Below are 16,750 nucleotides of genomic sequence, written 5' to 3'. Positions count from 1 at the left end.
GACCTACTAGGAGCTGAGGAAGAGTATCTATATTCATTCCCAATCCTATTACCTTACACCACATTTAACACAATACCAAACCAAAAGTCCTGCAACGTTTGTTGATGTTAAACAATGTTAAATACTGCATCGTTAATTACAGCTTCCCTCCATGTCTCCTGCTGACCATGATAAAATGCTTAAATCAGATAAACACTATACCTTTTAAACCCAATGCAATAATCCTAGTGGACTTTAATTACCTAGCCTTGAAATGGAAAACCTGCCAATAACAAACATATCCACTGTTTTTTCAGTTTGTTCCATACACCAAGATTCATCAACAACTTGGAAAAATGCAAAAGGTCTACCCCTCCACTAAAGTCCACCAGCAGTGGCAAATCCACAACTAGGGCTACTATACTTGCCTTTGATGTCTACTCATATTTAACTTGCTGTACTGTGACACTTGTTCCTGTACATCACAAGAATAGTGCATAATTATACAATGAACCATTATAACAGAATTTTTGCATAACAAGACTTTACTACAACAGAGAAAAAAACTTGTACTATGTATAAAAAAACTGCATTCCTCACTGTATAGACGAGCCTGATCTGCAAGGCCATGGAACTTATAAACAAAGACATTGGGTTCATGAAGGGCCGATCTTATCTTCTGAACATCACTGACTTCTTCAAATCAATCTCCAGAGCTGTGGACGAGGGTAAGGCAGTCCACACAGCCTATCTGGACCTCGCCAAGGCCTTCGACACCATCCCCCACTCTGAATCATAGATAAACTTACTAAGCTGGGCATTAATCTCTACGTCACTCGATGGGTTGTCAGCTGGCTTACTGACAGAACCGACACTGTAAAAGTAGCCGACTCCAAATCCAGGTCCAGACAAGTGACAAGTGCCTTAGGGTTCAGTCCTGGGGCCGCACTTGTTTGGGATCTACTTCTCTGAAGTACAGGCCAACACTAAGGGACTCTGGCTAACAAAGTTCGCAGATGGCTGCAAACTGGGAGCCATTACTGAATCCCCAAATTATGTGGATATTCTACAAAAGGGCCTTACAGAAACAGATTCTTGGTGCCAGAGCTATCGGCTCAAGCTCAATGCCAAGAAATGTATAGTTATTCCCTTTGGGAAAAAGCATGCAATCGTGAATTACCACATAGGTGGCAGTACATTAAACACCGACAGTGTGATAAGAGACTTAGGGACACAGGTGGACAGTGGTCTCACCTTCCATAACCAGATCGCCACAACAGTCAGCAAATCCTTCTATGTGGCACATCTCATCACTAAGGGCTTTTCATCCAGCAAAAAGGAGGTCATTGTCCCATTGTACTCATCCCTCATTAGACCCATTATAGAATACAATGCCCCGTTTGTTATGCATCTCAAAAGACATCTGCAACAACTGAAAAGGCCGAAAAAATACCTCACTAAAAGAATCACAGGTCTAAAGCAGATGCCCTATGCTGACCGTCTAAAAAAACTCCAGCTATACTCTGTCGCATATCGTCTACTCAGAGGCGATCTCTGCTTAACATACAAGGCCATGTCAAACCCAGAGCTGCTGGACATGCTACACTTAAAGAAATCCCAATCCTTCAGAGCCACACACTCCAGGGATCTAAACCTTGTCATAATAATGAACAAAACATTCTGGAGGGATAGGTTCCTGACCCAGAGACTCCCCAGACTCTGGAATAGATTGTCCATACATGTCAAGCAGAGCACCTCTTTAGCCCTCTTCAAAAGGAACCTTGATTGGATGGGAGATAGGAAATTCACCCCGGGGATCACGTCAATCGCCCTTGCTAGTCAGGGGTCCAGGGAACTATATATTGTGGGAAGAAATAGCCAGGGAATTGTTATGGCTAGGTTTGTATAGGCCCTAGGGCCGATAGCCTAGTACCAACCTATGAACCTATAAGAAGAATCCATGACAAGTGAAGTACAGATTTCAGACCCATCATTAGCATATGTGAAGCAGTGAGATAAAAAATTTCTACCTCTTCTAAAGGTAATCATAATGGTACTATGTGGAAACCATTGTCAGTGCCCTACCTAACAAATTCAACTGCCTCCCCCACACTCGCACACTCCTGTGCCCCCCATAAAAAAACTCTGTCTATAATCACTTTAGACCAATTCCTATCTGTACTATAAAAAACAAAACCTTCACTGTAATGGGCTCCAAACAGCGTACATGGCTGTCTTCTTGTCAGTACCAAACACAGCTTCACTCAACCACTCCTGACCCTGCTCAATATTCATGTCTCTACTGAGCACTCACCAGATGTCTGGAAAACTGCCACAGTAATGCCACTGCAAAAGGAAAACTCCAGAGTCCTTGACAACTACAGTCTCACCGCTTCTAAGGTCATAGAACATATTACATTCTGCTGACAATTGCGTCTCCGACTACTGGACCTGAGCCCACTCATTCTCTAGTGGTGAGGACCATACACAGATTCACTTTAGCAACAGCTGTCCAAGGGGCACTGTTCAAAAAGTTAATAGGATTGCTTATGCCCTTGACAACGTCTGGCTATGAGGGCATTTTCCCATGCCTAGTTCTTCCCCTGGGTAGGGGACATGTGACCTGCATTACGTCAAGGGCCACAGTGACTTCCCCTACCAGAAGTGCACACATCTGTGCACTTAGCTCAATGAATGTTACCACCAATCATCATCTTGGTAAAATACCCACCCACCTCCATGTCACATGCCTTATGGCTTCTTCCAGAAGGTCACTACAGCACATTAGCCCCCATCATCCCTCCCAGAACAGGCACAACCTTCCTCCTTGAGAGCTCTGCCAACAGCCTAAGATGCTAATCAAAGTAAGGTTGCCCAGCCTGTAGTCAGGGCTTTATCCTTCTATTGCAAGAAGCTGGCAATACCTTGTCCATTTTCCTTAAATTATGCACCAGTTTCAAGTAACATCAGAGATGCTGGTACATGAATAGGATGTGAAAGGCCTGATCTTCCTGTACTTCTAACTCTAAAGTTCACCTAACATATATACTCTATTCGGATTCTCTTATTCCTTCTTTTACCATCCCTTGCCTGCACTCTGCTATACTTTCCCTGCATACCATCATCTCATCTAGGCAACTAGTCCCATCTCCTTTAACTTCTCTAGTTTTACATTACTATACTTTTTCCCTTGTGTTCTCTACAACGTTATTTATCAGACTGATATTACTTCACTGTGCATTTTTGTACTACATTCTACTGGTATTCACATATTTATTTTCACTGTTACTAACTTCTCATTTTTTTTTCATTACTGATGTCTCAAAAGAAATCTTTGAAAATACTGCAGGACATTTGAACTGTACTACACATCTACAAAAGTTTGTTTTTAGCTTTTATGTTCATTAATATTTTGTTTGTATTTCTCCTTTATATGATAGTTTGTAGTTGTTTCTGTATTACACCTTTGTCCCCTCTGAATATGCACATTGTCCAGCCCAGTTATCAAAATGTAAAAGAAAATAAAGAAGGCCAGGAAATAGACAGACTTGTTCAGGGACAATTCCAAATCTGTCTTCAGAAGTTAATGTGCAATTGTCTTAAGGGCCACTTTGTCTTTTGTGAAAGACAAGATACAAGCCCCTACAGATAAGGACCTGAAATTCCTGAGAAACTATACACATAATCGATGGGTACCAGAACTAGTGTTGTTCAATGAACAAACAGTGCACACACAACTATAGACACTGGATTGTCAGGCCTGTCAAGTATGATCTTTACCCCCACAAATTAAAAAGGTTCTTTAAAGGAGATCAGAGATGCATCATAATCCTCCCACTGCAAAGTCATGATGCACAGAGATAGCTGACACATGGTACTTTGACCATAGAATAATCAAGGCCAGATCATACAGGTATACAAAATATCATGTAGCAAAGCCCAGACGTACCACCACATGCAATTCTCTTCAGTACTGTACAATTAAAAACAGCAAACGAGCTCCAGTCTAATCAAAAAAATGTTTAAAACCAATGCAAAACCAAAACGTATCTTTCAAGTGCACAATATCCATCAGTATCATTTGCTGCTTTAAATTATACGTTACTGAAGAGTCTTGCCTGTGGTGGTACATCTGGGTTTTGCTACACGATATTTCCTTTTTACTACGGACTACTACTAGCGGCTCACAGGTTTGTTTCGGCTTAGGTATACAAAATAAGTCAAGATCACCTGCAAGCTGTCCAAATGGGACATTACAGAGCACGTCTGTATCCAGACCAGTAATTTTTCAACCTGTGTGCCTGGAAAGCCTAGAGTTTCTCCAGCATTTAAAAGGGGTTCCTCCATAAATATCTCCTGCTCTCTATTTTTTTTGTACAACAAATTTCTCAATGTTAAAAATGTCAGTGGTAGAATAATTACAGGTATGTCTGCCCACAGTTTTTCTGTGGATTTACAAGCTGTGCAGAATCCATCAGTCACAACTTTCAAATTAATGGAAGAATGGGGTAATAGCGACTTTTGAAAGTGACTCTGTCTCTCTCTCTCTCTCTTTTTTTTTTGGTAAATTCAAAGGAACTTAAACACTGTCTTTTAAATTTAATTTAATAAGAAACAGCTGTAATCTTTTCATGATGTCTTGCTTTTAAAAACATAGCCCCACTTATGCTATTTCTATATGGTATTGCTATAAAATTACATGGTCTCCACAGGTGGAATGAGTGGGGTTACCTGAGAGATGTCCAGACTAAGCACTACTCTCCACGTCCAAGAATCTACCTGATAATCTTAGGCTGCCTAGCAGACGCAGTAACTTCTGACACCCCAACCAGAAAATATGGCAGGACCAATGGGGACTGTGTCTGACAACAGACCCTAAGATGGAACTGGCTGTTACCCCATCTCTGAGAGACATCCTTGGTCTAGACTGACAGAGGCTGCTGTATTGAAAAGGAGATCCAATAATTTGAAAAAAATGCCCTTTGTTGCCATCAAGGGGCTATGAGAATGAATTGCTGTCTTTCTTCTCTGAACTTTTAATGAGATGTGGCTTACACAGAAACATCAAGAAGGTGTAAAGGAATCTCACAGATAGGACAGAGAAGGTGTCTATGCTACCTCAGATTGAAGATATGAGGAGAAGAAATACTACAACATATATGCTTGATAAGGAAAAGCCCCAGAAACAGCTTTGTCTACAAGACTATTGGGGCCTAGAGGACTGCCTTTATCTCCAAATGGCTGATGTGGAGCCTAGACACCAGAGGGGACGATACACCCTGCACCATGTGTAAATCTAAGACAATTCCTCAGTTTGCAAGAGATCGTTGTTCCTCACCAGAATCTGCTATGAGTTCAACCACAGAAAGGGAATACCAACCAGAAGATTAGTGTAAATTACTACTCCAAGTTCTAGGAAGGAGAGGCCAACAATAGGACATGTTGTTGTTCTGAAGTAAATGACAACACAGCTCACAACAGACACCTCATTCTCAGACATGCAAATGGACCAGAATGCAGAAGAGAGTTGGAGTATGGACCCTGCTTGTGTTTCACTCAATCAGCCAAGGTTATCTTTCGGATCCTTTCCACGGACACCAGCAAATGCCGAGAGAGTGCTTAACTTGGTAATCCTCAGAGCAGGATACAGAAAGGACCTCTTAATTTGTGATGACCATAAGGGACTACTGCAACCAAAGCAGTACGCATTACAGGGACACTTCAAGGAATTCCCCAAATGGGAAGCAGACTATTATCTATTCAAGGAAACACATGCAAGTTCTACTCCTGACAAGGATTTGGCTATCACAGCAACTATGCTGGTAAATATCTAGCACTGAAGAAACCTTGTATGGTAGGACAATAAACTGTAACTGATGCCCACCTAGAGTGAACCAGAGAATTCTCTTTAATGGACTCAAACAGTGGTGTTCCAAAAGGTGACCACTATCTCCGCAACATCCTTCGGTTTTAATGGGAAGTAAAGACAAGAGGCCCTATAGGCTAATTATGTGAAACCAAATGTAACAGATGAGTTGTCTGAAGTTGCTGGCGCTGAAAATGGGATGAAACTCACCCATCCCCTTCAGAATAAGAGAAATGAAAGTAAGACTTGAAATGTTTTACTTAAAATGGAACAGTATTTACTGCTCCTTGATTAGAGCAATTTAAACCTGTCCAAATAGCTCCACTGACATGCACTGATTCACTACTGGACCATAATGTTGGCCATAACATGGCTGGCAATAACCAAGTCTGTAATCAACTGGACCTTTGTGATAGTTGCCCAAGTTTGTGCAAACTTGGAGAATCATTTCCTTCAGACAGTGCCAGGCTAGACTAATGACTGCCGCTAGGCAGCTGCTAGGGTCTGCAACTGATAGGACAGATAAATATGATGCTCAAATATCTCCCTCAGGTGATGAAGAGGCCTATTCCTGTTTTTAACTTGACTTGACTTAAAATAGGAAAAAGTGAATGTGGAAACAGTGGGATCTGAAAGGCTATTCACCGAAGTAAGAGCCCTTTTTCTCCACTGGATGTCATTAGTCAGGCTCTGAGTGGGCTGGCGGAACAGCACGTTCCACCAGGAAATCTGCAATCATGGTCTTGTTCTTCAGTCAATGCTTAGTGAAAACTACTTCAGTCATGCCATCCCGAGCAGGATACATATATATATATATATATATATATATATATATATATATATATGAGCTTTTGGTCTTAGTCAGAGAACTGACAGGCTTGGGCAGAGGATGTTGCTCTGGTGTGGTCAGAGGCATAGCTAATGAGAGGAGAAAAGGGAGGCTGCCTTGTTAGAAAGGTGTTATGAAGCATAACTGGCTTCTGATAAAGAGGTGTTACTGCAGTACTGGCAATCAGAAATTAATGTTGATACTACATTTGCTGTCACAGCTGAAGTGCTTAACTGTTTTGCATGGAATTCTAACTGTAGGATGAGGTTTGCTTAAGTTTGAAGAATACATTTTTCTTCCTCAATTCAGAGAGAATTCTTATTTTTTGGCCCTCAAATTAGAGATGAGGTGCCAGATCAAGGAAATGCACCAGGCACTAGATAAGATAGGTATGACTCTGCATGTAACTGCTGCATCATTGTCACAGCTTGTATCAATATAGATATGTGAATAGGGTCTATATCACAAAATCGAACTTCCAAAATGTTGAACACCATAAGTTCAAATTTGGATAACATCGACACTTCAAAACAGCAAATTTTTTCCCAGGGAAAAAATTTGCTGTTCCGAAAAACACACACATAACACAATCACACCAAACACCTTCAAAACCTACACTAAACCTAACATACACCACTATCTATGCACTATCCTTAACCCAGCCCTAACCCTAAAGTCCGTCACTACCGCACACTTACCTGACCCGCGCCCTAACCCTAAAGTCCGTCACTATTGCACACTTACCTGACCCACGCCCTAACCTTAAAATCCGTCACTACCACACACTTACCTGACCTGCGCCCTAACCATAAAGTCCGTCACTACCCGTTCGTACACTTACCTTGACCCGGTCCGAAAATGCCGAAGCTGCAGAAATGGCCAACTGAATTCTTTCCCTGGGAAAGAATTCGGGTTTCTGCGGCTTCGACATTCTCAACTTTCGAACTACCAAGTTCGGCCTTCCAGCATTCAGTGTTCACAACATTCAATTTCGTGATATAGACCCATGTGAATATCCTTAAATACTGACCTTCTGAAATTTCTTCCAAAATAGGCAGAGAAGGCAAACCTAATGAAGGGCCTATCAAGGAGGGTCCTCAGTTTAAAATAATGGGATCAAGAATGGGCCAAAACCATTTTATGTGGTCTAGGAACCCCCCCCCCCCTTTCAAATGCATGGTCACTTTGGACAGCTGATAGTGGATTTTAGCATAGAAGACAGGATTGGTAATCTGAAGAACTCAAGCGTGATGCAGGGCTGAATGGTGGAAGACACATCAGTTCTTATATGTGTGTGTGCCTGCTCTTGGAGCCGGGCTACTGAAGCATCAGATGCTATGCTGCCTTTCCATTCTGTAGTACTGAGGTAGAAACAGTCCACAGTCATCTCCAGGTTCACTAGGAGAACAGTTACAAACAGATAAAGCTGCTGCTTCTGTTACTTGTTACCCTAAAGAGCAGTCCTTGGAAGTTGTGCTCCTTTGGGTTTTGATTTTGTGAAGCAATCGTAGTCTGCCCAGTTTCTGACACATTCATATCTTGCACTCCTTGTGGAAAGATTTACAGTCATAGACTGAGGTAATGGGTTTAGTAACTTTCAAAGAAGAAAAAGGAAAATGAAAATGTCTTAACCCTTTCTCCTCCATCTTTGACATGAAGTTTTGATGTTCTCTGCTCAACAAGAGAGGTCTTTCAAAAAGTGCAATTTTAGATCTTTCGTCCAGCTTTCTTCTCCGTCTGTTACTTAAACAATAACCCACGCCTGTGTGTGGGTAATACTGGATTTACCCATGGTTGGTGTGGTTTGATCATGAGGGCAAAGCCCGAGTGGCCAAACAAAGACAACCGTGGGTAAATCCACCATTACCCACACCCAGAAGTGGGTTATTGTTATAATACAATGACATTATTTAAGAAAAAAAATACTTTTCTTAAATAATGACATTGTATAATGCCTCTGTGCTGCCCTTCCGCAGCTGTCTGATATCCTGGAGCAGTTCTGATATACTGCACATGCGTATGCTTACGCAGTACATCAGTGCTGTGTGTAGAGAAACAACGGAGACAGGAAGATCTCCGTTGCTTTTTTAAAGTTGTCTTGCTATGTTAAATGAGTTTAACATAGCGAGATATCTTTAAAAAAAGCAACAGAGAAAGGAAGATCTCCGTTCCCCTTTTTTAAAGCTGTCTCGCTATGTTAAATGAATTTAACATAGCGAGACAGCTTTAAAAAAAGGAACGGAGAAAGGAAGATCTCCGTTGCTTTTTTTAAAGATATCTCGCTATGTTAAACGAGTTTAACATAGCGAGATTACAGCAATGGAGCTCTTCTCTTCTCCGTTGCTGCCGAATACAAAAAAAAGTAAAGACTTGTACTAATGGAAAAAGTCTGGGCGACCGGACCTTTTTCCATTAGTATAAGTCGGGTTTAAAACGAGCACGCTGACCAATCAGTGTGCACGTTTTGGAATATTAATAGGGGGGGGGGGTCACTGTATAATACCCACTTACTAATGGGGCCATTTGCAAAAAGAATGATGCAACTGTTCATGTCATATATGGTGTCAGAAATTAACATATTAAACTGGGAGGGCCTGGCACTGACCCCCTCTTAGAGGCACATCCTGTTGTGATTTTACCGACTGACTGCCTTCCTCTAATTATCATCCCGTTTTCCATTGTCCAGACACTTTTTTCCATTTCTTGCTCAACATCGGGATAAACTATATCCCTAAAAGTGGACAAATACCTGTTCATATGTTCCATCTCCTTATTCTCCCGTCTTCACTCACTTCCTTACTTCTATCAATTTATCTCTGCTGGCTTTCCCTCTAAATATACCATAAGCCTGCCTTTCTCTCACTTCTTATTGCAATTCCTGTTTGTATTATATTAACTTATCTTTAATTTCTTTATAAACTGGCTAAAATTTCTTTAACTATTAAAGTATTGTCGTAGAACGTGTATCTATTCTTGACCAGTGATTTCATATCATGTCTAATTTGGTATAATTATTTAAACCATTTTTTATATTATTTTTAAAGACTGTAAAATTATTGTTCTTAAAATGATTTATAATACTTTGGAGCTTTTCTTCCTAGGCCTCTGATGAAAATGGGCTCCTACCCAATCAGTCTTTCACGGTAATCAAATGTCAAAAAATCAATACATTTCTAAAGTTTTCCACCCAGTCATACCAATAGTACATATGAAAGAAGCCACTGATATGGGACCATAATAAAGGCTTTGCTGAAATCCTAAAAGAGCACGTTCACATGGTTACATCTATCTTCATCTCTGTTGGTCCATTCATAGAACTGGATCAGGCTAGCATGAGCAGAACTACCTACTGTGACCCCATACTGGAATTTGATGTGCAGGTTCCCTGGACTACTACTCATTCTGCCTTTGTAAATAGACTCTATTATTACCTACGTCTGGCTTTCTGTGACAACCCACTCCTTAAGCGTGGTACTGTGCTGAAAAAGGGGAAAGCAGCATTAATAAAGGACATTTTCAATGAAAGGTCTTTCACTAAGACCATTTGGCTGAATTCAGCTAGATCAAATGTTAACTGATATGAAAGGCCAATTAGCCGACTGTCTTTATGCAATATGTACAGTTCATAAATTTAGGGTTAGATTTGGGATCTATTAAGGCTAGATTAAGACTTAGGGAGAATGTGGAGCATTGTGGGCTTTCCCTCCTACAAGAAATGCTGTTACTATATGTGCTGCTATGTTTTTGCACATTTTTCACTCATTTCATGCTTCAATGTTTTTTGATTATGTTGATTTTTAATTTTATGAACTTAATTAGGCTCACAGGATATTACTAGGCTATTGATTAAGAGGTCATTTTAAGCCTAGCCATTTCATCCCAACGTAATATCATAGGAATGCTAATCAATACCCAAGACTGCATTTAGTGACGACTGCCCATGTCCAGAAGAGCTGTGGGTGCTATCCCCAGTAAAAATTTACAGTGCCCCAGCCACTTGTCCAGTTTCCTCTTGAACAGTGTCCTAGAGGTGCTCTGTTTTACATGAATTGATAGCCTATTCCAAAGATGCGGCAGTCGCTGGGAGTTAAATAAGACATGCTGAAATGATGGCTTAATGTAATGGCCATCTTTCCTTTGGCAACCATAATCCCAGTGGGGAACCTCAAACTTTCAAGACATCATTGCTAGCTTTTGAAAAAAACTCTCTCTAGTTGTCGTAAATTGCAACTAGAGAATGTTTACCTTAAATAAAGTATCATGGCCAGAAGGATCCTCAAAGGTCTTAGGGCTTGGAAGCTTCCAATGGAGTCAAAGCGGGGAGTCCTTTTCATGCTGAATTGCTCAGCATGTTTGACAGGCATGGATGCGAACTGCTTGAATGCATCATTAAATACAATCAAAAAGAAATAGATGCATTGGTCAGCAAAGCTGATAGACTGGATGGCATTTTACATAACAATTTACAATTTCCACTATACAGTGGTGAATACAAGGAAATTTTTAGTAAAGTGGACCACGATATTATTTCCCTGAGGTCCATAAAGGAAAATAAGTTTGAAAGAAACCAGGTAGCCTACGAGAAGGGGAGGGTATATCCCAAGCCCCCTCTACCCAGTAACCATGTTGGAGATGATGACATCAATGGGGAAAGATGGCAGGCCACGAATAATCACGTAGAGTATGAAGACAACACATGTCCTTTAGAGCAAAACCAGGAGGAGTACATAAGAAGATCAGAGAGGATAAAAAATCAAAGGGAGAAGAAGAACAGTGGCTTGTGCAACCCTTGGAGGAAGAACCCCGGGCGGAAATGCCCCACAATCAAGGAAGTAACTTTCGGCCAGGAAGAACTCTGCAGCAGCGATAATGAAATTGCCAAAGAAAGTCCCATATTAATATACAACCACGCAGGTGACTAAACTCTTAAATTAGAGTGACCATTTATGTACAGTTAAACATGCTGACTTGGCTCATTTTAAAATTGATATGCTACTTACTGACTTAAAGTTGTTTCTCAGAAAGGTGAACTTGGAGATTATTTTGGATGGCCATACGGAACTGTTAGGGAATGTTTTGAGGCATAGTAGCATATTTAACTCGACTTTACCCATGTCTCTCATTATTTTCGAAAAAATGGTCAAATTGGATTTTATATCTCTTAGTAAAAATAATTACAGGAACAAAGGTAATCTTAGTCCACAGGAATCCAAATTGTTATTTGAACTTGCCAGGAATAAAAAGCTGAGAGTAATGAAGCCCGATAAAGGGAAAGGTGTGGTGGTAATGAATAAAGACAACTACTTGTATAAGATGATGTGCCATTTAATTAACAGTGACCTATATGAAGAAACTTCATTAAACTATATTAACCTAGCATGCTGTAGAATTGATTTCTTTTTGCAGGATATGGGAGATAAAGGTGAAATTACACCAGAAGTACACAGATATTTTCAAGTATTGTATCCAGTGGTACCTTGTATGTTCAGAATTCCTAAGATTCACAAATGTACCACTGATCCACCAATGAGACCAACTGTTAGTGCTAGGAAGTCCAAAACCCACCCTTGGGGTCTATGTGGATACTTTATTAAAGGATAGTTTGAACTCCTTTGAACATATTTGCAAAGACTCATGGGACTTCTTGTTGAAAATGAAGAACCTCGAGTTTTCAAAAGACTGCATATTTTTGACGGTTCATGTCATATAATTATTTGACACCATACCACACGAACAAGGACTTGAATGGTTTTGCGACTTTTTGGGTGAAAACACTGACTTCAACAATAACATTGTTAATGTGCTAGTCCTTTGCATGGAGTTGGCTTTAAAATATAATTTTGTTTTCCTGAAGGGACAGTATTATAAGCAAAGAAAAGGGGTAGCCATGGGGGCATCTTGTGCCCCCATATTTGCTAACATAGTGCTACTACAATGGGAAAGGCATGTTTTGTTCAGACACTTTGAAGTCAAACCATGGAAACTGTATTTACGTTTTCTGGATTATATTTTTGGCCACTGGATGGGATAGAAGGATTTATGGAATTTATTAATCCTTCTACATCTTTCTTGAGGTTCACCCACTTTGTTTTTCATGACACTATTAATTACTTAGATGTCATCATTTCTAAGGATTACCTGGAGGAGAAATAGGCCAGTACAATTTATAGAAAACCTACCTATAGCAACAGTTTATTACATTTTGAGAGTAACCACCCTTTACAGCAGAAAATCGGAATCATTAAAGGCCAATATGTTAGAGTGGCCAGAATGGTCTCCTCACACAACCAACTGGTGATAAAATGTGAGAAACTGAAAGATATGTTGCTTAAAAGGGGTTATCCTGAGACCCTGGTGACTCCCATTTGTGACAGCACTATTCAGAAAAGATTGAATGGGGACATTGTTCCCTTAATATATTCCACATATACTTCAGTTCCCGCAGTGAATACTAGGGGCCCTGTGGATGCAGTCAAGGCAAACCTAGCATTTGTAACGGAGTATTGCAATGACGCCACACAAATTAGAAGCATCCTGGCCAAAAACTGGCAGATCTTTTCCCTCTTCAAAGAGATGGGGAAAAGGTTGGTAAGAGTCCCATGGTTGTTTTCAGGAGGGATACGACTATAAAAAAAATTTCTGGAACATACCTCCATACATTGTGAATATGGTCACAGCAACAAAAGAGTTGGCACATACAGATGTGGCCACTGAAATTATTGCAATGATATTTTGAAGGGTGGCCGCCTCACTATTAACCGTATGTCCATTAAGTCAAGGTGCTTTTGCAATTGTAACAGTTTTGGGGTAGTGTATGCTGCCATTTGTCAATCTTGCCAGTGTTATCATGTTGGCAAAGCTAAGAGAAAAATCAAAGAGCATATATACGAGCATACAGCTGACATGAGGAAATTGGATCATAGAAACGCCCTGGCCAAACATATCATGGAGATTCCCGGCCATTTTTTCTATTTTTATCTGTTGGAACAAGTGTTGCATGATACTGGGGGGGACCATGGGGTGACATTCTAGAGGAAAGGGAACTGCTTTGGTAGTTCAGGTTGAATGCCAACCCCCCGGTTTGAATGAGGGAACATCAATATCTAGGGCTTTAAATCTTAAATCTTATTTAGTATGAAGTTGTATCAACCCTAATATAAGGGCTAATTTATCAATGTTTCCACATTTATGCATCTTCCAAAATGTAGCATTTTTCATTTTTTAATGAACTTGTGCTTGCTTATCATGTGACTAAAGGGTGGGGTATGTGAGGATGGCATATTTTTTCATTCAACTGATTCTGATGAAGTAACTGGTTTATGAAAGCGCTCCATCCTTGTGTGTGAATAAAATTGTTTGACCTACATTTGCCTCCATCTCTGCTTCTGGATTGTCTTGCTGGCTTGTGCATTTTGATTTCTACATTTTGTCTTCTCTGGTTACCTTATGGTATTCATTGGCTGCACTTGCTAAGTTTTTCTCAAAGAAGCCCTTAGAAGATTTGACAAATTGTCTTATTTGCCTGTTGAGGATGAGGTGGGTGCTTTTCCATTGTTGGAGCCTTGCTTCTGTTTACTTGGACAGCAACTTTTTGCGTTTATTGTAATGTTTGTTGATGCTGGATGTTCACCATGGCAGCTTATTTTTACTTGCGGCTCTGGCTTTCATTCTTTCTGGTACTGCCGAGTTTATACAATTATGTAAGTGATTGTACAAGGCTTTAGTGTAAGCTTCGACGTTGTTACCACTTCCAGTTTGGGGTAGGGCTTGGAATGCATTTATACCATCAACAAGGAGGTATAGTTTGTCTTGGTGAAGTTTTTTAGTCTAATTTCATTGTACAAGTCTTGTGTTTTGGAGGTCTTTGGTCTTTTTGGTAAGTTTTTGATGCCAATATCTTAGAATCATTATGAATAGCATGACTTTCATAAGCTTTAGTAATGATAAGAAACAAATGAAGATTAAAGGGGCTGTTCATATATATGTCATCAGGCACACTCAAAGCAGACCCTGTATTAAAGTGTTGTCACAGCATTCATGTGTCTTTTTAACTGATAGTTATACACTCCACAGTTATGGCCTGATGAACAAAATGTCCTCAGAAATGATGAGGCTTTCTTTTATTTTCTGATATAACAATCAATTTCCTGTGGATTGAGACCTGGGTGCAGGTAAGTTCCTCAAAATGAGTTGAATCAGATATAGCTTAGAAGGAAAAGCAATGTATGAAACTCTGTTCGCCAAAATAGCTATCAAAGTCTGAAAGAAGTGTTTTACAAGAGATGTAAAGAGTGGACAAATTTCAATCAAACATTTTACAGAAACACCTGCCACCAAAGGACAAGATGCAACTGCAAGTAGTTGTTTGCCTAAACCAAACACAGACGTGACCCCACAAGGCAACACCTTCTTTCTGCCTTATGTACAAAAGTGAGTCTGTGAAAAAAGAAGACAATCATAGCCAAGACTGCTGGTCTCCTGGGGCAGCTTTGATGTCACAGCAACAAGTAACTAAACAGAACATACGCAAAGAGTACAACAGATGCCATGCAAGTAAGATCATGCTCTCAAAATGAAAAACATTTTTTATTATAATTTATTCATTGTCAAGCTTACTCAATGAGAAGATAAAGTGATGCAAACCATGAAACTGCATTACACAACAGTCTACAACCACCCTAGTATTATCCATAAACATCCTGTGTGCCATTCATGAAACTCAACAGTCTGATTACTGTTGCAAAGTGCTGCCTGGTAATAACTGCACATTCTCAATACTGCACCGTTAGCTCAAAACATGATTGAACCAGCTCACCTGCAGCGGCTGCCTGGTACTTCTCTCAGGCTGGTGAGTGATGTGGTTGACAGTCCAGGGCCCTAGGGACTGGCTGGAGTAGAAATCCATTGGATAGGTCTGACGCCACTCAATTTCTTTAAGGGCTACAGCCGCCTTGAAAATATAAAATAAAAATGTTACACATTCAGCAAATAAGAAAATGGTTTATTTATTTATCTAACTGGAATGCAGATCCAAGAAGAGACCAGTTATACTGGAAGCTTGGATCAAAAGTTTAACAATAAACAATTAAAACAAATCACACTCTAGTTGCATAAAAATAATAAACTATATTTTAAATATTTAAAGATGATACAATTACAATATCTGTAAAAGTAACCTGGAAGCTGTAAATATATTACATAAAAAAAAAAACACAAACGACTATTTCATTCCATAAAAAGGCGGATGCATTTTGATATATAGTATAAAATATGCATTTAATACATACATGGCTTGAAAATAAAGTCATCAGATCTAGCATAAAAGTGGATACACTTAATGGAAAGAAATATTCATACCTGCTATAATCAGATTAGCTTAGGAAAAATGCCACCAATATTTGGGAGGCTTTGGAAGAGTATTTTTATTTTATTGATTATTTATTTATGAATGCTTTTGTTTACCAAGTAACACTGATAAGAGAGTTGTCAGGCATCACATAAATTATCAGTAGATGTCCAGAAACAGGGGGCTGCAAAACAGTGAAATAATAATAACAGAAGACTGAAGACAATATACCAAATACCAAAGAGCTACTAATACAAACCAGGGAGAATGGAACACTGAATGATTATTCCGAGTCACTTCAGCTGACAGGACTAAGTAAAGACAGAACTGTAACGATAGAGGGATAGTGGGGGTACTAAAGAAGTAAGGGCAGCTGCCTTACATAGGGTTTATCTAAACACTGGATAATAGGGGCTGCTTTTACGAAGACACAGTTTAATTACATATTCAACAGTAATCAACAAAACAATCTCAAACTATGTACAGTATGTTACACAGAGGGACAAATCAGAAGACAGTGCACTGACATCCACAGCCTAATGCCACTTGCAGCCATACAACGTAACGTAACACTGAAAATATAGTATGACAAAACTAACTATACCTGAAAAAAAATTACCAAGAAGCCTGCAAGTAACCCACAGAATTGAAAGCAAACATAGAGGAAAGGCTGTGCAAGAAAGATGGCAAAGATATAACTAGGTAGGCCCTGAGAGTCAGACACAGTACA

At 39.8% G+C, this 16,750-nt stretch overlaps 1 protein-coding gene across 1 annotated transcript in view; it reads right to left on the bottom strand.

Moving 5' to 3' along the window:
- Positions 1–16,750, bottom strand: part of LOC122787586 (2-(3-amino-3-carboxypropyl)histidine synthase subunit 1-like) — a 2,760,216-nt gene that overhangs the window by 171,266 nt on the left and 2,572,200 nt on the right. Inside the window, exon 8 of the mRNA XM_044054371.1 lies at positions 15,490–15,624. Coding sequence (XP_043910306.1) covers positions 15,490–15,624 — 135 coding nt within the window. The remainder of the gene's footprint in view (positions 1–15,489; positions 15,625–16,750) is intronic.

The sequence above is a fragment of the Protopterus annectens genome, chromosome 13.part0, assembly GCF_019279795.1.
Source record: "Protopterus annectens isolate FY-2018-M chromosome 13.part0, PAN1.0, whole genome shotgun sequence".
NCBI lineage: Eukaryota > Metazoa > Chordata > Ceratodontiformes > Protopteridae > Protopterus > Protopterus annectens.
The sequence above is the reverse complement of the archived record's forward strand: the minus strand, read 5'-3'. Positions and strand labels throughout refer to the sequence as shown.